At 33.9% G+C, this 24822-nt stretch overlaps 2 protein-coding genes across 2 annotated transcripts in view; both read left to right on the top strand.

Annotated features, from left to right (window-relative positions):
* LOC107694747 (histone-lysine N-methyltransferase EHMT2-like) overlaps positions 1-7457 on the top strand; it is a 25554-nt gene extending 18097 nt beyond the window's left edge. Inside the window, exons 17-27 of the mRNA XM_016494427.1 lie at positions 417-554; positions 1775-1879; positions 1953-2107; positions 2184-2351; positions 3283-3427; positions 4316-4393; positions 4475-4590; positions 4718-4804; positions 4894-4972; positions 6613-6788; positions 6971-7457. Coding sequence (XP_016349913.1) covers positions 417-554; positions 1775-1879; positions 1953-2107; positions 2184-2351; positions 3283-3427; positions 4316-4393; positions 4475-4590; positions 4718-4804; positions 4894-4972; positions 6613-6788; positions 6971-7151 — 1428 coding nt within the window. The 3' untranslated portion in view covers positions 7152-7457. The remainder of the gene's footprint in view (positions 1-416; positions 555-1774; positions 1880-1952; positions 2108-2183; positions 2352-3282; positions 3428-4315; positions 4394-4474; positions 4591-4717; positions 4805-4893; positions 4973-6612; positions 6789-6970) is intronic.
* Positions 7458-10766: 3309 nt separating this feature from the next.
* The window catches only part of slc44a4 (solute carrier family 44 member 4), a 34071-nt gene continuing 20015 nt past the window's right edge, over positions 10767-24822 (top strand). Inside the window, exons 1-9 of the mRNA XM_016494436.1 lie at positions 10767-11012; positions 18470-18518; positions 19813-19886; positions 21373-21451; positions 21540-21639; positions 22368-22499; positions 22610-22670; positions 22774-22897; positions 24496-24579. Of these exons, the coding sequence (XP_016349922.1) occupies positions 10967-11012; positions 18470-18518; positions 19813-19886; positions 21373-21451; positions 21540-21639; positions 22368-22499; positions 22610-22670; positions 22774-22897; positions 24496-24579 (749 nt within the window). The 5' untranslated portion in view covers positions 10767-10966. The remainder of the gene's footprint in view (positions 11013-18469; positions 18519-19812; positions 19887-21372; positions 21452-21539; positions 21640-22367; positions 22500-22609; positions 22671-22773; positions 22898-24495; positions 24580-24822) is intronic.

Below are 24822 nucleotides of genomic sequence, written 5' to 3'. Positions count from 1 at the left end.
GAATCACACACACACACACACACACACACACACACACTCTCCTGATTCAGAGCCCTTGATGATAACTGACAACGGGCCAATGGGAAAATAATGCATGTTAAGTGTAATTGCTGTTACATTCTGAGTTTGGGTTCATTTTTAAAAATTCAGCAGTCTGGGGTCAATTATTCCTCATATACCAGCAGTCCTTGACTTGAAAATAGCCCAAACCACATGTTACTTGTTTAAAAAAAAAAAGAGGTAAACAATAAATATAAATCTTCTAGTTTTGTGTGAAGTTACATTTACATTAATGCATTTTGGCAGACACCTTTATTCAAAGCAACTTGTGTTGTATTCAAGGTGTGCATTTGATCAGTTCATGCATGAATCAGAACCATGTCCTTGATGTTGTGAGCATCATGCTCTGTTGTGAGTGTGTGAGTGCTGAATCGTCTGTGTTTGTTGTCCAGGAAGAGGACGGATCCACAGGCCTCCATCACGCTGCCAAACTGGGAAATCTGGAGGTGGTGATGCTGTTACTGAGCACCGGACAGGTGGATATAAACGCACAGGTGTGTTTCTGAGCTCATCAACTCAGATGTTTTCTATGGAAGCTGGTTTCCACAATGGAATAAAACAATTAAGAAGGTAATTGCGGCCTTTAAATAATTCAGACTTCTTTTTAGAATTGTGAGACAAACTCAGAATTGCGAGATATTAACTCACAATTCTGAGCCCATATCTCACATTTCTGACTTTTTTCTCAGAATACAAAAAATATATATAGCCGGAATTAAAAAAGTCACAATTACCTTTTTATTATGTGGTGGAAACAATTTCACAATTCTAACTTTTTGGAAGTTGACGTCTCACAATTTGAACTTTTCTTCTCAGAAATGCAATTACAAGTTATAAACTTTCTTCTCCGAATTGCAAGATATAAACTCCTAATTGCGAGTTAACGTCTTGCGATTATTCATATCTCAGAGCTCTGACTTTTTTTTTCAGAGTTTTTTTTTTTTTATAGAATTATGAGATTAAAAAGTAGCAATTACTTTTTTTTATTCCATAGCAGAAACAAAATCACAATGCAGATTATTTTTCTCACAATTAAGAGTTTATATCTCACAATTCAGACTCTTCTTCTCATAATAGCAGTTGTATATCACGATTATGAACTCACAATAAGACTTTTCTTCTCACAAACTCGCAATTGCGAGATAATTCTGATTTTATGTCTCTCAATTCAGAATTGCAAAAAAAGTCTAAGATTGTGAGATTTTTAACTTGTAATTGAGAGAAAAAAATTCTGAATTGTGAAATGAATTTTTTTTTATTTTTGTATTCCATGACGGAAACAAGCTCACAAGACTTGACTTATTTTTCTCGCAATTATGAGTGTATATTTTGACTTTTCTTCTCAGAATTGCAACTCGACTTGTCTTTGCGGAATTGCAAGTTATAAACTCACATATGTGAGTTAACATCTCATAACAACTCTGACTTTTTTTCTTAGAATTATAAGTTTATATCTTGCCATTCTGTTTTTTTTTCTCAAAAGTCCCAATTTTTTTATTCCGTGGCAGAATAAAAACACTTTTTTTCTCACAATTATGAGTTTTATAGCTCTCAGTTCGGATATTTTTTTTATTTTTAGAATTGCAAATTTTTTTCTTGTAATGAATAATAAGACTTTTCTTCTCTGAATTGTGAGTTATAAACTTGCAATTGTAGTTAACATTTTGTGGTGGAAATAAGCTTTCCTAGTTTTCACCTCATCTCTGTGTTTCAGGATAGCGGCGGTTGGACGCCCATCATCTGGGCGGCAGAACACCGACATATAGACGTGATCAGAGCTCTGCTCAACAGAGGAGCCAACGTCACGCTCCGAGACAAAGTGAGTCTTATGAATCCTGTGAGTCTGGCAGGAAATGCGACGGCGCTCTCACAAAGTCTGTCTGTCTGTGCAGGAGATGAACGTTTGTCTGCACTGGGCGTCGTTCTCGGGCAGCGCTGAGATAGCGGAGCTGATCCTGAACGCCGGCTGTCCTCTGTCGTCCGTTAACCTGCACGGAGACACGCCGCTGCACATCGCCGCTCGCGAGGGCTACATCGACTGCGTCACGTGGGTCAAACGCCGCCTGAAAGCTGTTTTTGGTGTCGTAGGCTCATCTGACATCTTCTGTTCGTCTTTACTCCAGGCTGTTTCTTTCTCGTGGTGCTGACATCGACATTATGAATAAGGAGGGCGACACGCCGCTCTCTCTCGCCCGCTCTGACACACCCGTCTGGGTGGCGCTACAGATTAACAGGAAGTTGCGTAGAGGAATCGCCAATCGCATTGTACGGACAGAGAGGATCATATGCAGGTCAGTGTGTGGTCTTTAATATGGAGAATGAAATATGAAATGAATACATTTGAGTATTTATTTATGAACTACTGTTATTTCTTCATATTTTGAATTAGCTTTTATTTTTATATTTTCCGTTTTCATTTGAATTAGATTTTAATTTTGAGTTTTGTCATGCTTTTGTCATTTTTATTTTTGTTAGATTTTTTTGTTTTATATAATTTAAAAAATATATATTTTTTATAATATTTTTAATCTTTTTTTTTTTTTAGTTTTAGTAATTTTAGTACTTCAACTTTTTCCGGTTAGTTACAACAACTTATTCAACTTATTTATTTATTCAGTTAGTTGGCAAGGCAACATTTATCATTTTAATTTAGGTTTTAGCAATTGTATGTACTTTGGTCATTTTTATTAGTTTTTATTTTTCTTAAAATATATTTAGCTTTAACATATTTTTTTTTCTTTTTTTTTTTTAGTAATTTTATTACTTCAACTGATACTTATTTATTTCAGTCAGTTGCCAAGGCAAAATTTCACATTTTAATTTAGGTTTTAGGCATTTTGGTATGTTTTTAAGTCAATTTTTTATTATTTTTAATATTTCTACTTCTTTTTATTTATATTTTACTTTTAGTAAATTATAGAAATATTATTGTTAGAAATATATTAATAAATATATTAATTTGTATTAATATATATAATTATATAGAATATATAATTTTTATTAATATTGATATTATTTGTTTTTTCCCATTTTAGTACTTCAACTTAAATGTGTTTATTTTTAGTTAGTTGCAAAAGTAATATTTTAAGCTTAAGTTTTTCTTCTAATATCATTAAAATTATTTTATGTCAGCTTTATTTCAATTTTTGCAAACTACTTTTAATACTTTTAGTTTTAGTTAATAACACTGGTGTGTGTGTGTGTGTGTGTATGTATGTGTAGTGACGTGGCTCAGGGTTATGAGAACGTTCCCATCCCGTGTGTTAACGGCGTTGATGATGAAGGCTGTCCGTCTGACTACAAATACATCGCAGAGAACTGTGAAACATCCACCATGAACATCGACCGCAACATCACACACCTGCAGGTGCCAGTCCATACACAAAACACACATACTTCACACAACACTCAGCAACCTTGGGCTCGGTTAGATTTTTAATGCTCACCAAGGCTGCATTTATTTGTTCAAAAATTCAGTAAAATCAGTAATCTTGTGAAATATTATTACCATTTAAAATAGCTGTTTTCTACGTGAATACATTGTAAAATGTAATTAATTGCAGTGATGCGCAGCTGAATTTTCAGCATCATTACTCCAGTCTTCAGTGTCACATGATCCTTCAGAAATCATTTTAATATGCTGATGTGCTGCTCGAGAAACATTTCTGATTATTATCAGCGTTGAAAACAGTTGTGCTGCTTTTGTGGAAACTCGGGATTGATGAATAGAAAGTTCAAATGAACAGCATTTATTTGAAATAGAAATCTTTTGTAACATTATAAATGTCTTTACTCTCACTGATTCATTTAATGTATCCTTGATTAATAAAAGTATTACTTTCTAAACTTTCAAAAAAAGCTTTATTCTGTTACTTCCAGTCTTGAAATATGGTGCAAACAAATCATTGCTTTGAATTGATTCATTGAAATTGACTTTTAAAACAACTGATTCATGGAAATGATCTCTCAGCTGTAATTGATTCAGACTCTTTTTCAAATCAATTCAGACACTTTTATGACTAAACCAACCAAAAAGAGGGATCTGTTATCAAATCAATGTCAATAATAAAAAAAAAAAAAAACTTATTTGCAGATAAATAAAAATAAACCCCTTAGAGAAAAGACTTAGGACAATAGAAACAAAAAACCCACAATTTTTTTTTCTGTTACTTATATATATATATTTGCAGTCATCTGTGTGCTGCAGAAATTCAGAGCTGATTTTCTAGACAGCTGTTTGGTGTGTTTGTTTCAGCACTGCAGCTGTACAGACGACTGTTCCTCCAGTAACTGTCTCTGCGGGCAGCTCAGCATCCGCTGCTGGTACGACAAGGTAAAATACTGCTTCATCCCCACGATAAGATCTAAAATGAGAGAACGAAGGCTGTGTGACAGCAAACATGTGTTCTCGTAGGATCATCGCCTCCTTCAGGAGTTTAATAAAATCGAGCCTCCTCTGATCTTCGAGTGCAACATGGCCTGCTCCTGCCATAAGGCCTGCAAGAACCGAGTGGTTCAAGCTGGAATCAAGTAAGCCGGGATTATTTTCATAATAAATTTGCTGAGTTGAGATGATTTGCATGTCAAATGAACCTCAGGTTTTTTAAAGAAAGCACTTTTGCATAAGCTGCAGGCTGAAGTGGATTGTGTGTTTCAGGGTGCGTCTGCAGCTCTACCGAACGGAGAAGATGGGATGGGGCGTCAGAGCGCTTCAGGACATTCCTCAAGGAAGTTTCATCTGCGAGTGAGTAAAGCCATTCAGACCTGTGGAGACCAGCTTGACAGACCAGCTCAGGCCGGTTTAAGCCTGTGATTTCTGCTGTATTTCTGCAGGTATGTTGGCGAGCTGATCTCTGACGCAGAAGCAGACGTGAGGGAGGACGATTCGTACCTCTTTGACCTGGACAACAAGGTGTCGTGTCACTGATTTCAGGCCAGATTGAAGACATGTTTACAAAAGGAGTGACAAAATCATGCAACACATGCAATCGCTGACACACATTTGCAGCGAGACTATTGACACCAAGAGCCACACAAGTCTAGCTAAATGTAACTATAATATCACACAGCTCTAATCTGATAAATGCGACTATAAGGCATGAAGATATTAAGATATTATAAACATTAGCATCTGCTTTTAAACAAAGTGCATTGTGAAAAGCTATATACAAATACATAACGAATTTGAAAACCACTGAAAAAATGTTTTGATTTCCTGCCCAAAAGCAGCATGCATGCTGGCTATCCATGTGCTTTGATGCAAAATGCAATGCAGTATAAAACCCATCTATGTGCAATGTGAGTAATATTTTGTACTCACACTACAAGAGCCACACTATCAGCATCTATTATCTGGAATACCAGGCCATCAGATGGTTTATATATTGTATACTTTACATATTATTGTTGTTTTTATTAATTTACTGAATTAGCTTTTATTTATATAATTTCATTTAAATTTTTGTTTATTTGTGCGTAATTTTTAACCTTTTTTATATTACTATTTAGATTTCAATGTGATTTAAGTTTTATTTCAGTTTTAGTTTTCGATTTATGTTCAGTTATTCATTCTAGTGCTTCCAATTTATTTCAGTCAGTTGCCAAGGCATTTTTGTTTATTATTATTATTATTATTATTATTATTTACATTATATTCTATTATAGTTTTTATTAATATATTGAATTAGCTTTTATTTTTATAATTTGTTTCATTTTGATTTTCACTTTAGTAAAATGTAGTAATTTTGCTCTGTTTGTCATTTTTAGTATATAACTCCTTTTTATTGATATTTTTCGATCAGAGAGAGATGAAAGACAATATAACATGTTTCAATACGTTGAGCAAAAAACGAACAAAATTAAAATGAGATTAAATAAAAAAATTCATTTTTCTCTGAATCCGTTACAAAAAAAAGTACATGCTCCAAAATTCACAAGTAAAATATAGAACAATAATATATATTCATAGTACATATATCCATTCTCTGTCATTTTTATTCATTTTTTTAATATTACTATTTATATTTACATTTATTTTAGTTTGGCTATAGTTCTTATTTATTTTCAGTTATTAATTTTACTGCTTCAACTGAAACATATTTCAGTCAGTTGCCAAGGCAACATACATCTAATTAATGTTTGTTTTTATTATTATTATTATATACATTACATATTATAGTTTATATTAATATATTTAATTAGTTTTTTACCTTTATTTTTATAAAGTTTTGTATTATTTACATTATATACAATTATAGTTTTTGATATATCGAATTTGCTTTTATTTTTATAATTTCTGTCTCATTTTCATTTTCGTTTTAGTAAAACTTTTAGCAATTTTGATCTTTGCTTTTATCTTTAATTATTATTCTGTAATTACTATTTAGGTTTAAGTTTATTTTATTTCAGTTTTATTTTTTATTTCTAGTTAGTGATTTTAGTGTTTCAACAAAGTTTTTCATCTAATATTTTCATTTTTATTTATACGTTATTTCAGTTAACGAAAATGTTTTTAATAGCTTTAGTTAACTATAATAACCCTGTCTGTCTCAGGATGGTGAGGTGTACTGTATTGACGCCCGTTACTACGGTAACATCAGCCGCTTTATAAACCACCTGTGTGACCCCAACATCATCCCCGTACGTGTGTTCATGCTGCACCAGGACCTGCGCTTCCCTCGCATCGCCTTCTTCAGCTCCAGAGACATTTTCACCGGACAGGAGCTCGGGTGAGAGATGATTGTTTGTAATCTCACAGGTGAACACTATTTAATTGCTTTATGGTTTTATGGCACACAACCTCACGGCTCGATCCCTAGGAATCGGTTGTATTTGCATCCTGTTCCTGTTAATACATTTTCCTCCTGTTTGTTTTATGATGACTGATTTTTTTTTTTTTTATCTCCGACAGGTTTGATTACGGCGATCGTTTCTGGGACATCAAGAGCAAATACTTCACCTGTCAGTGCGGCTCAGAGAAATGCAAACATTCGGCGGAGGCCATCGCACTGGAGCAGAGCCGGCTGGCCCGTCTGGAAGTCTGTCCCGAAACAGCCGGTGAAGCCGGACTCCCTGTGTTAGGACCCTCGTGATGAAACCCTGAAATGGGACGCACACATGTACAGCTCTCAAACGTGTGCTTACATGCAATTATCACAGTGAAGGTTGTGTTTGCATCTTTGCATTTCTTCCATCTGACAGGACACAGGAAACTATGAAATGACACAACGGCCTGAAGTTCAGCCCACGCAAATGCCTTTTGAAAATACCACCAGGAAGTGACATTCAAATTCAAGGCCGTCATTCCTGCTCGGACTAGGAGGGGAAATGTTGCAAAACCTGTGATTTTATGCAAACTGTCATCAGATCACAAACAGACCCTCTTTTGCATTAAAAATAGTGAGTTTTTTTTGTATGTCTAATTGTTTTAATAAATACTGTTTGATACAGAAATGTCTTCTCCTTTTGTCGTTGTTCTCACAAATCACAATTTACCATGGTAATCAAATGCAATAGTTCAATTATTGTTTTTATTACTACTGTAGAATCATAAATTACCATTAGAAGTGATACTGAGGTGGTACCATAGTACAGTGAAGGTTTTAGATGGTGACATTGTGGTACTTTGATAAATACCATATTTATTCACCACACAATTTACATGATATTTTACAGTTTTCATATTGCACATTCTTCCTCATGTGTTGACTTGTATTATTAGTCAAAAAGTGTGTCATTGAGTGGATTGTAGTACTCATTTCTGATAAGAGTCTGGATTACTGTACAGATAAATCAATAATCCAGGGTCAGTGTTATCAGTCTTAACTCTACTGTGTTGTGAAATGAGGATAACAGTGAAATCTAAAGATAGTAAACAGAAGCTGTCTATTATTTAGTTTATACTTATTTTGTTTGAACTCCACCAGTTTCATGACATAAAAAAAAGAGTACAGTAAATATACAATATATGCACACATGAAGGTTAAATATAAACTATTTTAGCAGCGTTCAAACGTTTTTTATACAGTCTGGTTCAAACCAGGGGCGGCTCTAGAGGTGAGCTGAAGGAGCTGAAGCCCCGAATCAATGTTTTTATTTGTTTTCAGTTTTCATGCGCATTAAAATCATATCTATCAGAACCGTGGATTTGCTCTCTGCTCATCCAGTGTCGACTTACGTTGACTGATCAATTCATTAAAACAGTTTAAATCAGTTGTTTTGAAAGAATAACCCGCCACCTACTGTAATTGTAGTTTCATATTTAAAAGTATTCTATTTTTTTTCTATCTGTTCATATTTCTGTATTCCAGTTTTTATATTTAAACATTAATCTCATAGCATTATTCATGCAATTTGTAAGTGCAGTGTAAATGCATGTACAGTATAAGTGCTAAAAAAATAATAAAAAAATAAGTGCTTAATTAGGCCTATACTTGACTTTTTTTAAACAAATCCACTTAGCCAGTGTAACCTTTAAACACACACACACACACACACAAAATATATGAGTTTTTAGTCGTTTCTTGAAGATGGTTAAGGACTCAGCTGCTCTCTCTCTCTCTATATATAAAATATTAAACTTGTATTTATATGATACCATTGAAAATTATATATATATATATATATATATATATATAAACAATTTTTATGTTTCTCTATATATGCATAATTTCACATGCAAAAGTCATTTTTGAAAACAAGATTTTTGTGTTTCATGTGAACAACTGAACTGAATCTTTAAGGCGAAATTCCCTTTTGGATGGATCTGTGTTGAAATGACCTGATTTCGCCTTATACAGCACACAGCGCATCAATACAACAAAAGCCACTTATAATATTTATTTGTTTGTTTTGTTTGTATTTATTGTGTCGCTTTATTAAAAATCTGTCACAAACATCAACGTTGTATTTAAAGCGTCGTTGAAACAGTTTGACAAAACACAGTTTGAGTTGCACGAACCGAAAAGCTGCAAACTCTCCATCCTGTAAAACAAAGTAAAGTTTCTCAGGCTGTAATAACCATGCACCTGTAGAGGACGCGTCAAGGCGTCAGGTGAGCTCGCGCAGCGCGCAGCGGCAGGTGCCCCGTGACGTCACCACGGCGCTTAGTTACTCCACCAAAGATTTACCGACAATACAACAGCAGCAAAAGTAAGAGATTGAGATGAACGCCGAAGAGCAGTGAAACAGCTCGAGAACGTTTCACACGGTTTTTATTTCAGACACATGATCGCGAAGTGAAAAGATGGGCCGTAAGAAACAGGAGGAAGAGCAAAACAACCCCGAGTATGGTAAGACTGTTTCTGAGTACAGTGAGAGCATTTCTCAGGAGGATCCGCTATAATGCAACAGGCCATGAGTTCATACCTACTTCAGTGTTACAGTATAGGCTATAATCAATATATGATAGAAGTTGGCAGGTCATGCAGTATCAGGGAAATGAACAACTGTGAAGTACTTGCCTGGAAATTAATATAATCGTAAAAGGTAATATTTCCATAGTGAATACTGTATATTTTATATTTTTCCTAGCTCTCCTGTGCTCTAAAGTGTTTGTGTGTGTATATAATATTTAATATATATATTATAAAATATAATATAATATATTAAACTTGTATTTATATGATACCATTCAAAATTATATATATATATATTAACAAATTTTATATTTCTCTATATATGCATACAGAGAGAGAGTTTTTAAAATCTTTATCCATGTGTTTAGGATGACTTTTTTTTGGTGGTCTGTGATAATTAAAAATAATATTAGTACAAATGTTAATGGCATATCCTTTAGTTAAGTATAAAGTAAACACGTGTGTATTCACAGTGACTCTTGCAAACAATGGCTTGTTTTGTAAAGGGTGAGCTTGTGAACCTGATCCAGCCCTTATATTAAACCGACATAAACGCTCCAAACCTGTAAAAACTGATCATTCTGCGCCCTTCATTCTGACAGGACAATATCTGCAGTCTGTTCAGAGAATTCACTGTCTGAGATGCTGTTGTGAAGTCACAGCTCAAACCATTAGCTCAGATGTCAATCTTTACGATACCTTGATAGTTAAGAAAAACCCATATACCTGCTTCATGATGCCTTAATGGATAAAGAAGTCATTCTTGAGCATTGGAGTATGACTTCTCATCGTTGTTTCAACATACAAATGTCTCAATGCTCTTCTTCCTGTGTAAATTTGAGAAACAGGAAAGAGACGTGTGTTAAAGATCTAGTTTTTTCTTTTAGTTTTTTCTCTGTTTACTCTGATCTGTGGTGTTTATGTCAGTCGATCATGGGTATGTTTTCTTCCTGGTCACCCAGTGTGCGTCAGTATAAGAGAATGCTGGAGATAAGACATTTCTTGGTGGTTCAGTCACTGGATAACAAGCCTGTTGGTCAACATTTAAAACAGCAAGAATCAAATATTCATAAACACACGCACATTCTCACACGCATGGTGTGTTTTAGAACAGCTGATGTCATTTTAGCATTTAATAGCTGTTTTTCTTTTTTTTTTGAAGTGTGGAAATAATTTCTGAAAGATATGATAATAACAAAACATCAACGTTGTATTTAAAGCGTCGTTGAAACAGTTTGACAAAACACAGTTTGAGTTGCACGAACCGAAAAGCTGCAAACTCTCCATCCTGTAAAACAAAGTAAAGTTTCTCAGGCTGTAATAACCATGCACCTGTAGAGGACGCGTCAAGGCGTCAGGTGAGCTCGCGCAGCGCGCAGCGGCAGGTGCCCCGTGACGTCACCACGGCGCTTAGTTACTCCACCAAAGATTTACCGACAATACAACAGCAGCAAAAGTAAGAGATTGAGATGAACGCCGAAGAGCAGTGAAACAGCTCGAGAACGTTTCACACGGTTTTTATTTCAGACACATGATCGCGAAGTGAAAAGATGGGCCGTAAGAAACAGGAGGAAGAGCAAAACAACCCCGAGTATGGTAAGACTGTTTCTGAGTACAGTGAGAGCATTTCTCAGGAGGATCCGCTATAATGCAACAGGCCATGAGTTCATACCTACTTCAGTGTTACAGTATAGGCTATAATCAATATATGATAGAAGTTGGCAGGTCATGCAGTATCAGGGAAATGAACAACTGTGAAGTACTTGCCTGGAAATTAATATAATCGTAAAAGGTAATATTTCCATAGTGAATACTGTATATTTTATATTTTTCCTAGCTCTCCTGTGCTCTAAAGTGTTTGTGTGTGTATATAATATTTAATATATATATTATAAAATATAATATAATATATTAAACTTGTATTTATATGATACCATTCAAAATTATATATATATATATTAACAAATTTTATATTTCTCTATATATGCATACAGAGAGAGAGTTTTTAAAATCTTTATCCATGTGTTTAGGATGACTTTTTTTTGGTGGTCTGTGATAATTAAAAATAATATTAGTACAAATGTTAATGGCATATCCTTTAGTTAAGTATAAAGTAAACACGTGTGTATTCACAGTGACTCTTGCAAACAATGGCTTGTTTTGTAAAGGGTGAGCTTGTGAACCTGATCCAGCCCTTATATTAAACCGACATAAACGCTCCAAACCTGTAAAAACTGATCATTCTGCGCCCTTCATTCTGACAGGACAATATCTGCAGTCTGTTCAGAGAATTCACTGTCTGAGATGCTGTTGTGAAGTCACAGCTCAAACCATTAGCTCAGATGTCAATCTTTACGATACCTTGATAGTTAAGAAAAACCCATATACCTGCTTCATGATGCCTTAATGGATAAAGAAGTCATTCTTGAGCATTGGAGTATGACTTCTCATCGTTGTTTCAACATACAAATGTCTCAATGCTCTTCTTCCTGTGTAAATTTGAGAAACAGGAAAGAGACGTGTCTAGTTTTTTTAGTTTTTTCTTTTAGTTTTTTCTCTGTTTACTCTGATCTGTGGTGTTTATGTCAGTCGATCATGGGTATGTTTTCTTCCTGGTCACCCAGTGTGCGTCAGTATAAGAGAATGCTGGAGATAAGACATTTCTTGGTGGTTCAGTCACTGGATAACAAGCCTGTTGGTCAACATTTAAAACAGCAAGAATCAAATATTCATAAACACACGCACATTCTCACACGCATGGTGTGTTTTAGAACAGCTGATGTCATTTTAGCATTTATTTTTCTTTTTTCTTTTTTTTTTGAAGTGTGGAAATAATTTCTGAAAGATATGATAATAACACACACAACACACACAGCACACAGGTTTGTTTTTGTGAAAAGTGGGGACATCCCATAGGCGTAATGGTTTTTATACTGTACAGACCGTATATTCTATTGCCCTACACCAACCCTACCCCTAAACCTACCCCTCACAGGAAACTTTGTGCTATTTCAGATTTTCAATACACTCCATTTTGTGTGATTTATAAGCGTTTTGAAAAGTGGGGACATGGGGTAATGTCCTGAAAAGTCACCTTCTCCTTGTAATACCTATGTCATACCTTTGTCACAAAAACGCGCACACACACACACACACACACACACACACACACACACCACAACACTTTTGTTTATGCTGTATATAAAGCTAGTTTTAATCTCACCCACTCATTAACCCTTACTTTAAGGAAACATTTTCGCATTTTATGGTAAGGCATCCCAGGCGGATAGAGTAAAAAAAAAAAAAAAGTAAATAACCAAATCAAAAAATAATAATAACCAAACGTTTTCAACCATACTTCCCAAGTTGATTGATCACATTAAGAATTGCAAACATTGTTTGTATTAAAAGTTTTAAATATGCATGTATATGTTTAAATATGCAAATGATGCTTCATCTAATTAAATATGCACACATTTGCATTAGGGGTGTGCGATATTGACATGAAAGAAAACACACTAAATGCGCACACGCACTAGTCTAGACTTCACGTAATGTATGCGTGCGCTCTGTAGGGATGTTTTGAATGGTTTTTGCAAAATACTCGATAATGTCAAATTGCACATCGTTAAAACAACAATTACGATATTATCGCAGACGATATATATCGCACACCCCTAATTTGCATACAATTCCAGAACATAAATGTGAATATTGGATAAAACCAATCTTTCAAAATTGTTTAATTTTGTTGACATATTAGAGGTGATTTTGGATATCTGCTTTTATTCCATAAATCAGAAAAATGTTGTTTAAAGTCAGGGGAAATGTATATTAACAAACCCCTAAAAACCTTCAGAAAATAGATAAAAATAGAATCAAATAGAATCAAACTGTAAAGTATATAAGTACCGCTGCACTGGAGGAGAAAATCTCACAGCCTTTAAAGATATGTATTTCAACTGAAATCTACAGATGCAAACATATAAAGTGCAATAAAATAAACATGTACTTGTTTATTACATGTTTATTGCATGTTTTCTTTCCACTATGAAAAGTAACATAGCCCAAAATCTCAAAATTATCCAGTGCATGAAAAAACTATGTTTTTGCTTCTAGTGTCTTGCCTTAAAAAAATAAAGAAAAGAAAAAGTATTTGCTTTATTTATGAAACAATTTTCAAATTACACCCCAAATGTCTGCAAGGGAGGTTTTGTCAGATCCCCCACCACCCCCCCCACCCCCAAATTTTGACTTCTGTTGCTTTATATTAAAGTTGGCGTGAAATGACAATTCAAACTATCTGTTATCTAAATGCATGTTATTGATCTTATTCTGAACGATTCCTCTATGCGTACATTTCATTTTTAAAATGTATTCAATTTTTAACCTCATATTTTTTTTGGTACTAAATTAAGTTTTAGCTTTTTGGCAAACTAAATCTTCTGGTAAAATGACAGACCTCTTTCTGATGACGTATGCAAGACTTCTCCAATCATTTTGTTCTCCTAAACCCCGCCTCTTTCTTACAATCATCTGCAAGCTCACATATATTTTTGGAGTGCCATGCCCACATCTCAATATCCAATCAACAACCGACAAATAGAAACAAGTCTCCTCCCTACAATTTTTCTAAATCCATTTTAAACAGATGTAGGTGCCATACAAGAAAAAAAGATCTATTGCTACTTCCGTTTCATCACAACTCTTAAGTTAATTAAAATAACTACAGACTAACCCACACCCTAAAAGAAAACTGAACAGAACATTACTTTAATAATTTTTGACATTGAGAAGGGAGGTTCGCCAGGTTTCATTCGCATCTCGAGGCAGTTTCATCCTAAAACTATAGCTCAAAGAAGATGAGGTTCAGCTTTCAACTACTGACATAGTTTTTTTTTTTTTTTTGGAAAATTAGCTCAGGTTTCCTGTTGTTTCCTACAAAATTCAACAGAATTATTGTAATTCATTGTAGTTCATTGCTGTCTATTCTAGGTACACTTGTAAGCATGTGTGTGATCTCTGATCAGGGTGTGTGTGTGGTTTACTGTAAGCCCCTGTAATGCTTCACACAATGAACTCTACATAAAACCACACATAAAATCTATAGCCTTTCTTTTACAAGATGCTGTAAATGTCTCTGACAGCGAACATGTTCTGTGTCCTAAAGGCAAATAACCGTGTGTGTCTGTGTTGAGTGTAATGTGATACTGGATTGTACACTGGATTGTTGAGAAACAGGTTGGTCTGGCATGATTTTTGCTCCCATGGCACACAATTTTTATTCCTTTATACATACAGTACCATTCAAAAATTTGGGGTCAGTATAGGGTTTTATTTATTTATTTTATCTATTTTTTTTTTTTTTAAACAAGGATGCATTAAATTGATCAAAAGTGACAGTAAAGACATTTAAAGTTTTACAAAGACTTCTTTTTCAAATAAAGGCTGTTCTTTTGAACTTTTTTATTCATCAAAGAATCCTGAAAAATAAAATGTATGGCAGTTTCCACAAAAAATCTGAAGCAGCACAACTGTTTTCAGCATTGATAATAATCAGAAATGTTTCTTGAGCAGCATATCAGCATATTAGAATGATTTCTGAAGATCATGTGACACTGAAGACTGGAGTAATGATGCTGAAAATCCAGCTTTGACTTAAAGGAATAAATTACATTTTACATATGTTTATATAGAAAACGGTTATTTTAAATAATAATAATATTTCACTATATTACTGTATTACTGTATTTTTGATCAAATAAATGCAGCCTTAGTGAGCAAAAAAGATTTTTCAAAAACATTTAATCTTACAAACCCAAACTTTTGTATGGTGTTGCATATATTTTTAGAGTTGAGAAAAGCCATGCAAAACTAGTTTGACTTTCTAGTTGCAAGTTGTTGTGGTTTATTAATATTTACTGAGGTGTTTGTGGTTGATTTAATGCTGTATATCCCGGTGTTAAACACACGTCTGTGGGCTCATGAGTCACACAGAGCTTTAAAGAGTAAGTTTCCTGCTTTTTTGTTGTGACTTCTTCCATTCATACTCATTTACAGCATCACTTAATCGTGTGCCTTAAGTTAACAAAGCAAGTGATTTTTAACACGCTTGCAGAGTAACTCATTTAAGTAATTACAAGAAAGATGCATGTTTAGGATCAAAGAATTTGTCTACAGGACCTGAGACCAGTCAGCTCTGGTATTTCTGGCTCATGTCAACATTTTGAACATGTTTTATGTTGCATTGTGTTTAGATGTGTGGACATCCAGATATTAAACTCACATACAGTCTTCAACAGACTTACATTGAAGAAGCCACTGAGTAGTTAGATTAACACAAATAATTTATTGCGATCAATCTAATGATTTTTTTTCATCAGCTTGACTGATGAACTGCTTTCATTTTAAATCCAACCATTACATCTACAAAATAATAAGCAACTTGCGCATTAACATTACTACTATAGTATTAACTATGAGTTTAGCTTATGGTAATATTTTGTACTTGTTGATGAGAATTAAATTTTTCATTCAAAGATTTTGCTTTTATTAAGTCCCATATGCGTATGAGTAACAGCTGTATGCACAGTTACTACGTTTGGTCTTCAACCATTGAAAATGGGTAAAAATTCAACTGTGAATTAACATGAACTAACAACGAACAACTGTATTTTCATTAACTAACATTAACAAAGATGAATAAATACTGTAATGTATTGTTCATTGCATGTTAGTTAATACATTAACAAACATTAACTAATGGAACCTTATTGTAAATTGTTACCAGATTGCTAAAGTCAACAGATTTTACTAACAAACCCCTCCAATCTCTGTGTAAAAATAACACAATGATGCTGCCATCTTTCTGAAGTCATTTTTACCCTCCTGTAATCTGGCTCAGAATCTCAGGTGAAAATCGTCGTTTTGACCCCGCCCCCACCTCTACAAAATAGTGGATTAATATTTTGACTTTCTTCTCTAGTAAATGATCATAGGTGTACATGTGGACATGAACACAAACGCTCATATGCAGCATGATCAGAGTCATGCTCAGTAAATGATGATATTCAGGAACATCCTGAAGATCCGGTCACACGAAGCGCCCGTCCTGATCAGCAGGTTTCATGAGAGGAAGTGTACAGGAACACTCATGATTAGTTTGTGTCTGCAGTTTGGCTCCATCTTTGAATTCAAATGATATTCAAATCATCCCCTTTTTTATTCCATCTGTCTTTTTTTTCCTCTCCAGTTTAAAGGGTAGAAAAGCTTCAGTGTTTGTATTTGACGGTTTAATACCCATGTGTGGCATTAAAGTAACATGAAACACTACAGCTGCCAGGCAACAAACCCTCACAGACGACTAACAGGCAGTCACACATGACATCACAAACTCCATCTAAAATACTTGTTAGAAATAATCATTAAAGGGGTCATATGACGTTGCTAAAAAGACTATTATTTTGTCTATTTGGTGTAATGCAATGTGTGGAAAAAAACACATTATTTTCCACATACTGTACATTATTGATATTGTCTTTTTTACGCATTGCGTTGCGTATCGCGCTGCGTAAACATAAAACCATGTCTGCATTTGTGATCGGAGAAATGACAAACAACAAGCGCTACTCTACACTGCCCAAAACTTGCGTTTGAATCGTCAGTGGCAAACTTTTTAAATATGAAAACGTACTTACAGACTGTGAGTCAGAAGCGCCAGACTGTCCTTGCAAAGTTGGAATTGCCCCACTTTATAGAAACAGACACCGGCATTGTAGGCTACTCTCCCAGGAAACAGTCCTCGTCCTCCATAAAATGTGCTGCACACATCTGAATATTTGGGTTGAACTGTTCTGGAACAGTGTTGTAAATACAACTTAACTACTGATTTCTAGTTGTGTCCTCTTTTGAAGACCAAACATAGTAGTCTCGCTTTCACAACGAAACACACAGCGCCTTCACAACATGGCGGCGGCGGCAACAACAATACTACAACGAGAATAAAAGTTACGCCTTCTTTCTTTGCATGAACATTTGGGAGGCGTTATGCAAATCTTCCCACATAGTGAGGTAGGTATGTGGGGGCGTGTTAGAACGAGCCGTTTTAGGTAGGCGTGATTGACTCTTAACTTTTATAAAGAATATCTCTTTGGATTTGAGACTTTAGTCTTTGCAACTTTACAGATCTTCTTTATGCACCAAGAGCTTGTAACACTCCAAAGAGAAAGGAAAAATTGAAATCGCATCATATGGCCCCTTTAAAATTCATTTTTAAAATGACTAAATATGTAGTCTGCAAGCAGTATTTTATAATTGTACAAATTGTCACACCGCAGGACCATTTAAAATGAAGGGCAAAGAAGCTAAAGATGATTAAAAATGGCAAAAAAGTCAAAATAAATAATGACTAATTGCAGCACATAAAATATACACTGTGCCTTATACAGTCAATTACATTTGAACTTAAACAGTCTATTTTATTTGACTCGTACTTAGTGAGACCTGTTCTTCATTTTTTAAATAATTTAAGTATGACAAATGATTTCTGTACTAAATGTACTAAAATGATGTACTAAAATAATGAAAACAGAAAAAAATGAATAAAACTATATTAAAACTAAAAAAAATTACAAAAACAGAAGAAAATTCGAAAACTTTAACTAAAACTAAAATGACGATGAAAAATATAACACACAAAAGAACTTCAAACTATTGATAAAAACTATAATATCTCAATGATAGTGAAATAACACTGGTGTTTCTGCACCTGCATTACTGCCATTCAGTGGGAACTAAATGTTTTATGAAGGAAGCCAAATACTTCACTTTCACGAATGGTTTTCTTTTGATTTGTAGTTCCTGCTAAACTGGTTTATCAAAGCAAACAATCAAACCCAAAAAAAATTATGTGGATACAAATATGGCAGGTCACACACACTCTGTAGAGATCCATTATGAGTGTCTGACTGAGAATCTACGATGTGTAACACCACCAATAAACACTCATCATTGGCACACACTGACCACCGATCTAAACTCTGCTTGTTTTTCAGGTGAACCAACTCAGTTTGACCCCACATTCACCGGCCCCATTCACAACAGGTGCGTATGTGTCAATCTCATGAATGTATGTCCACAAAATCAAAAGAAAAAAGACAAATTATATTTTGATTTGAAGAAAAGGCCTATTTTTTTGCATTGTGATGCTAATTTCATAACAGTATGTTTTATCTCTGAGTTTTGTAATTATTCTATATTTATAATAATTCTCATTTAAATTTTTTACATTTACATTTTTTTCAGTAGCCTATAAATTAGGTAATACAACATAATATTATGATGTAAAAACAATTGTATTGAAATTTAATTTAATGTTTAATTGTCATAATGCAAAAACATCTTAAAGGAATAGTTCACCCAAAAATGAAAATTTAAATAGAAAAATAGAATTTTTAGAAATAGAAAATGTATTTTTTCTTCTTCATCAGAACAGATTTGGAGAAATTTAGCATTGCAACACTTGTTTAGCAATGGATGTGTTTCAAATTATGTTTTTCTCAGCTGTTTGGACTCATTCTGACGGCACCCATTCACTGCAGAGGATCCATTAGACATTTGAGCAAGTGTTGTAATGCTACATTTCTCCAAACTATACTGATGAATAAACAAACTTATCAACATCTTCCATGGCCTGACCTTGGTGAAAAATAAATATACTAAAATGTATTTGAAATACATTTATTTCATGCTAAGTGTACTACAAATACATTCACATATTTATGTACTTACTAAAAATACTCTGCAATAGTACTTTTACTATACTAAACTGGTATACTTAAAGTCTGCTAAATTGGAACAACTAATTTTGTACTTAATGTACTGTAATTGTGCGGAAGTAGTGCTGAAGTCCAACTAAAGACATACTGAAGTATATTTGATTGTCCTAAAGTGGAACTATTGCAGGTATACTTTAGGTACACTTTAAATATCTTGCATTTAAAGACGGATATTATTCAAAGATCATACAATCCTCATCAATAGTGACATTAAAACACATTTTAGGCTTAATATTAAGAAATGTGCATTGTGCACAAGTATACTCCAAATAAAGTTTAATTATAATTTTTATATCAGTAAGTCTCGAGCGATATGTCGGTAAATATGTTAAAAGATTTGAACTATACTTAGTATGAAGTAAATATGTTTTAAATATATTACTTTTTTACTAGGGGAGGGTGAGTAAATTTTCAGCTAATTTTTTCATTTTTTTGGGTGAACTATTCCTTTAACGGTTCTAAAAAAAAAATGCACAATTTTGTCTTTCTTTTGAATTTGTGATGAATTATGATCTGGAGTGGTTTTGTAAGGTGTGTGCTTGTGTCTTGTGTGTCTGTAGGAGCTGTACAGACATCATATGCTGCGTTCTGTTCATGCTGGTCATCGCCGGTTACATTGTGGTAGGAATTCTGGGTAAGTTCATTTCTCCATTTCTGTGTCTATCTGTCTGATCATCTGTTATTGTGTCTTCCTGTCTCTGTCTATCTCTCATCGCTGTTCAGCACACAGGCACACACATACTGTGAACTCTGTGTGTATTGGCGCTGTGTTTACTTTGACCTGAAAGCAATATGGAAATTGAACTCGGTCTGCCTCCCATAATGTGCAATATGCAAATACTGGAAAGGGCAAGGGGTTATGGGTAACTCAATGTGATTGTTTCTGCTGAAAGTAGAAAACACACAGACACAAGTTTATTTGACTCTTAAAATGTAAAATCTGAATATGTTTTGATGTAAAACTAATTATAATTGCCATACCCTAACATTAACCCTCAAACAACAACAACAACAACATAAAATACTTTAGAAATTTTCCTTATTAATTAATAATTTTACATTTTATTTCATTTCATTTCTCAACTCAACTATCGAAACCATAAGAATTCCATTTGGAATGTAGGATTTTAATTATAATTTTTTTATTCAATTTAAAGTACTGAGTTTACAGTTGCAAACAGAATGCGGAACTGCATTTGAATTTGAATGTATGGAAGTGACCTTTTGTGGACCAAGATAGAAGACTACTTCATTTCCCAGAATGCATTACCTGTGTTTGTTTTCTTAGAATTGCAATTCAACTTCCTGCCGTGGCCAATTCAATTCAAATTCCATGAATTGAAAGGGAGATAAAATTCAGTTCTGAATTTTGCACTAGATAAAATATAAACAAAAGACAGATGCACAAATATTATATTATTGAAAGGGAGTCGATTCTTCAGAATAGATAAAATATATTCAAAGACAGATGCACAATTATATTATTATATTATAATGTATTATATAAAAATGTTGCATTATGTTAAAATAATGTGACTGAATGAAAAGTTTTGTCATGTCTTTAGATGTGACGGTTAACAGTTTATCATCTAAAACATCAGTATTTACTCTTGACATCTGTGTGATAGTGTGTTAGGTCTCATTAAACTGTCTCTGAGATGATAATGAAGAGCAAACCAAACACTAATTAAGAGTCTAAGGACTTTTTCATAGAACTAATTGCAATCAGCAGTTACAGTTTACTAAATCAAGTGAATATGAACCACGGTTCAGATGTGTTGTTATGGACAACATGAAGCAAACTGTCTAAAAAAACTCCTAAACACAGTAATCAAGTCACATGTATTTCTATAGCGTTTTATGGAAAACAGATTGTTTCAAAGCAGATTTACATCAATAGACAGGAAAATAACATGTGTTGCAAAGTTAATTTATTATTAAACTGATTAAATTTCAACTGTAAAGCAGTTCTACAGAAGACACTAGTGTCATTATTCAGCTCAGATTATGAAACAAATTAATCATGTTCTGTTCTCATTTAATAGTGCAGAATAAATGTTTCTTCTGCTAATTAACATAGTTGATGTGTGTATTTCATGTGAAATGGTTTGTTTCTGTAGCCTGGCTGTATGGAGATCCTCGACATGTGCTGTATCCCAGGAACTCCACGGGAATGTTCTGTGGAATCGGACAGAACAAGTGAGATTCGCCAGTCGTCAGTCGTTTTAGAGAAGTCAAACATCAGTGTGTTTCAGTCATTTGATGCTCATGTCCGTCTGTCTCTCAGGGACAAACCCAACGTCATGTACTTCGACATCATCAAATGTGCCACAGCGACAAACGTCATGGCTGCAGCTCTGCAGGGTCTCCAGTGTCCCACCACACAGGTACCAGATCTTTATTTGAATTCTTTTAGCATTTTCCCTGAGCTCCACTTATAATATTATTGATAAGATTTTCATACCAAAAACAGTCATAATTTAGAAACAAATGGCTGTTTTCGAAGTTCTTTTTGACCCTTTGGTTTGAACACTCCATTTAATAGGGGCGTGTCTCCTTTAAGACTTCAATGTAAACACCCACTGCTATGATTGGGTAACATATCTGCATATGAAATAAGAATTAAACATGTGAAATGTGATTAAGATATATTTACACACACACACACAAAACTAATTCAACATATAAAATAAAAATGTATCTGAATGTGTATATTTTATATACATATATACATACTTACATACATATACACATACATACACACACACACATACATACACACATACATACACACACACACACACACATACACATACACACACACACACACACACACACACACACACATACAATTTAAGTTTTTCACTTCTCAGTTATATTTAGTAACATGATGTACTAAAATAGTAATTTTTCAACATTAATTTTATAGCTCTAAATTCTTATCATATGACAGATATTGACTGTTTTGTGTCTGTTTATTTTTCCTAAGGAATTTTAGGAGAAACATCTGAGACAAAGTTGGTGCTTGAGTGAAGTGAAAACTCTTTTAAGCATCCAGAGCTGTGAAAAAACCCAATATTTCATGAATCGTGATGTTTGTGTTTGTCTGTTGTAGGTGTGTGTGAAGTCGTGTCCGTCAGAGTTCTGGATTTTGTCTCCTCTCGCCCACTCACCAAGCGCAAACCCAGCCAATTATTTCAAACAGGAGTACTGCGTCCCGTCCTTCCAGCTGCAAGGCACTCGATATGTGAGTGTGTTTGTGTAAATGAGGGCGTATGTCATCTAATAAGGAAAAATGATCAAAATGTGGTTGTTTTCTTACACCTTTCGGTGTCTCTGTATTTATCTCTCTCTCAGTCGTCTATGGACATTGTAAATAAAGAGTTGTGTCCTTTTTTCTACATGCCAACAACCTCTGGTGAGTGACAGAAGATGAAGAATAGAGTCACTGAACACCATGTGATTTACTCATCTTTATAATGTCCTCAATCTTCTGTCTATTTGTCTGTCTGTCTGTCTAGTGCTGGGCCGGTGTTTGCCCAGTTTGGGAGGAAATGCGTATAATCCCAGTAACATTCCCACAAACTTCACTCTTCCTGGATTGGATGCAAATCAGACTTTGGCAGCGATCAGGAATGCCACAGGGTAAATACACACACACACACACACACACTAATAAACTTAACATATCAATACTTGTTATGGACTAAAAATCCTGATTTACACACTAGTCGTCGACTGATTCATCAATATTTGGTCATTTTGAGATTATCAGCTGATTAACAACAGTGATTATTGTTATTGTTAACTAAAACTATTAAAAGTCGTTTTCATTAATTGAAATAAAGCTGAAATAAAATAAAATGTATAAATATTAGATGAAAATTTTAAACTTAAAAACCGCAGGAACTGTTGTCTTGGCAACCAAATGAAATAAGATTAAGTGAAAGTATTAAATTGCTAAAACTAAAATAAATGAAAGCTTAAAAAAAAAAGTTTTCTATTAAAAAAAGCTGAGAAATATATAAGTATTAGATGAAAAAAACGTAAAATAAAAACGGAAAATTTGAAAATATAAGCCAATTAATTAATAAAAATTCTAATAGTATGTAAACAATACTAAAATAACACTGTTTAACAGAAAGTTTTAATAATTGTTTGGCTGATTAACAGCAATGTTGTTATTGTTAACTAACACCAAAACTATTAAAAATAATTATCTTTAATTGAAAGAAAGCTAAAATTAAATAAAATATGAATACTTCAAACAACAACAAAAAACTCAAGATATAAAAAAATGACTAAAACTTGTGCAAAACTTTATAAAAAAAAGACTGTATAAAATAAAATAAAAGCAGATTTAAAATATTAATAAATATTATGAAAATATATATAATACTAAAATAACGCTGTTTAACCAAAGCGCTTAATTCTTCTTGCCATGTTATTTTTCAGGGGTTAACACATATTGACACATACGTTTTCAATAATTTTGTACAAAATGTAATTTTGTATTTAATTAGATTAAATCAGCCATTTCTGTCCATCTCATTTGTGATAATCTGTTTTGCATTATTTAGCTTTTGACCATCATGTCCACCGGATATCAGCTGATCAAAAACACTGAACGATTGTATAAATCATCTATTATATTAAATCTAAATGGGTACATGCTATAGACTTTTATTTTATACAGCTAATTATAAATATTAGGGACTGACTCAGTCCCACACACTAACCTTTTTTATACTGAAGAATATATGATTTGATTCTTTTATATGTTGTTTTTACAATCAAGTATGTCCACAAATGGGGGTTTTGTCAAAATTAGCTCACTTCTGAGAACACATTATTCCCCAAAATACAGTTATTAATGCATGTCTGTTTGTGTGATACTGACGCGTGTCTCTCTTGTTGCCAGTGCTGGAGGGGTGACAAAGTGAGTGACAGTTAGTGTCCATGTGTAGCAGTAGACGTCTGTCTGTCTGTCTGTCTGTCTGTGTTGTGTCTCTCTGTAGGGTGAAGGATGTGTAGCTGTAGTGGATTTTGAGGTTCTAGTCCATCTGTGGCTTCTTCCAGAGCTTAATTTGTGAGCTTTGACAAATGCTTTGTAAAGTCTCTTCAGCTTTACAAAGGGACAAAGCAGCTCTCCACCCCGGGACGCACGGGTCTGTCGGTGCTGGAGCACACAGTGGTTATTTTGTTGGTGATTCTCACCCGCGTCTCTGCGTCTGTGTTCACAGCGACCTGACCAACAGCTTCAACATCAAAGACGTCGGCCTGCGGATCTTCGAGGACTTTGCCAAGTCGTGGCACTGGATCGTAGCGTGAGTCCAGCTCTTTTGTATTACATTTGATAACATTTATTTAAAATATTACATTTTGAATACATTTTGTAATATTTTATATGTTAAATAATATTTAATATTTTTATAGATTTTTTTCATAGACTTTTTAACACAAGTTAAACGTCTAACATAACAGTAACATTCCAGTTTATAAATCATTATAAAGTAGTTCGACTTAAATATTATTTAATAACATTTTGTATTTTATATAAATAAAATGTG

This window comes from Sinocyclocheilus anshuiensis, unplaced genomic scaffold, assembly GCF_001515605.1.
Source record: "Sinocyclocheilus anshuiensis isolate Anshui unplaced genomic scaffold, SAMN03320099.WGS_v1.1 scaffold1497, whole genome shotgun sequence".
In the NCBI taxonomy this organism is placed as follows: Eukaryota; Metazoa; Chordata; class Actinopteri; order Cypriniformes; family Cyprinidae; genus Sinocyclocheilus; species Sinocyclocheilus anshuiensis.
Note: the sequence above shows the minus strand (reverse complement) of the source record. Positions and strands in the feature narration are given on the sequence as shown.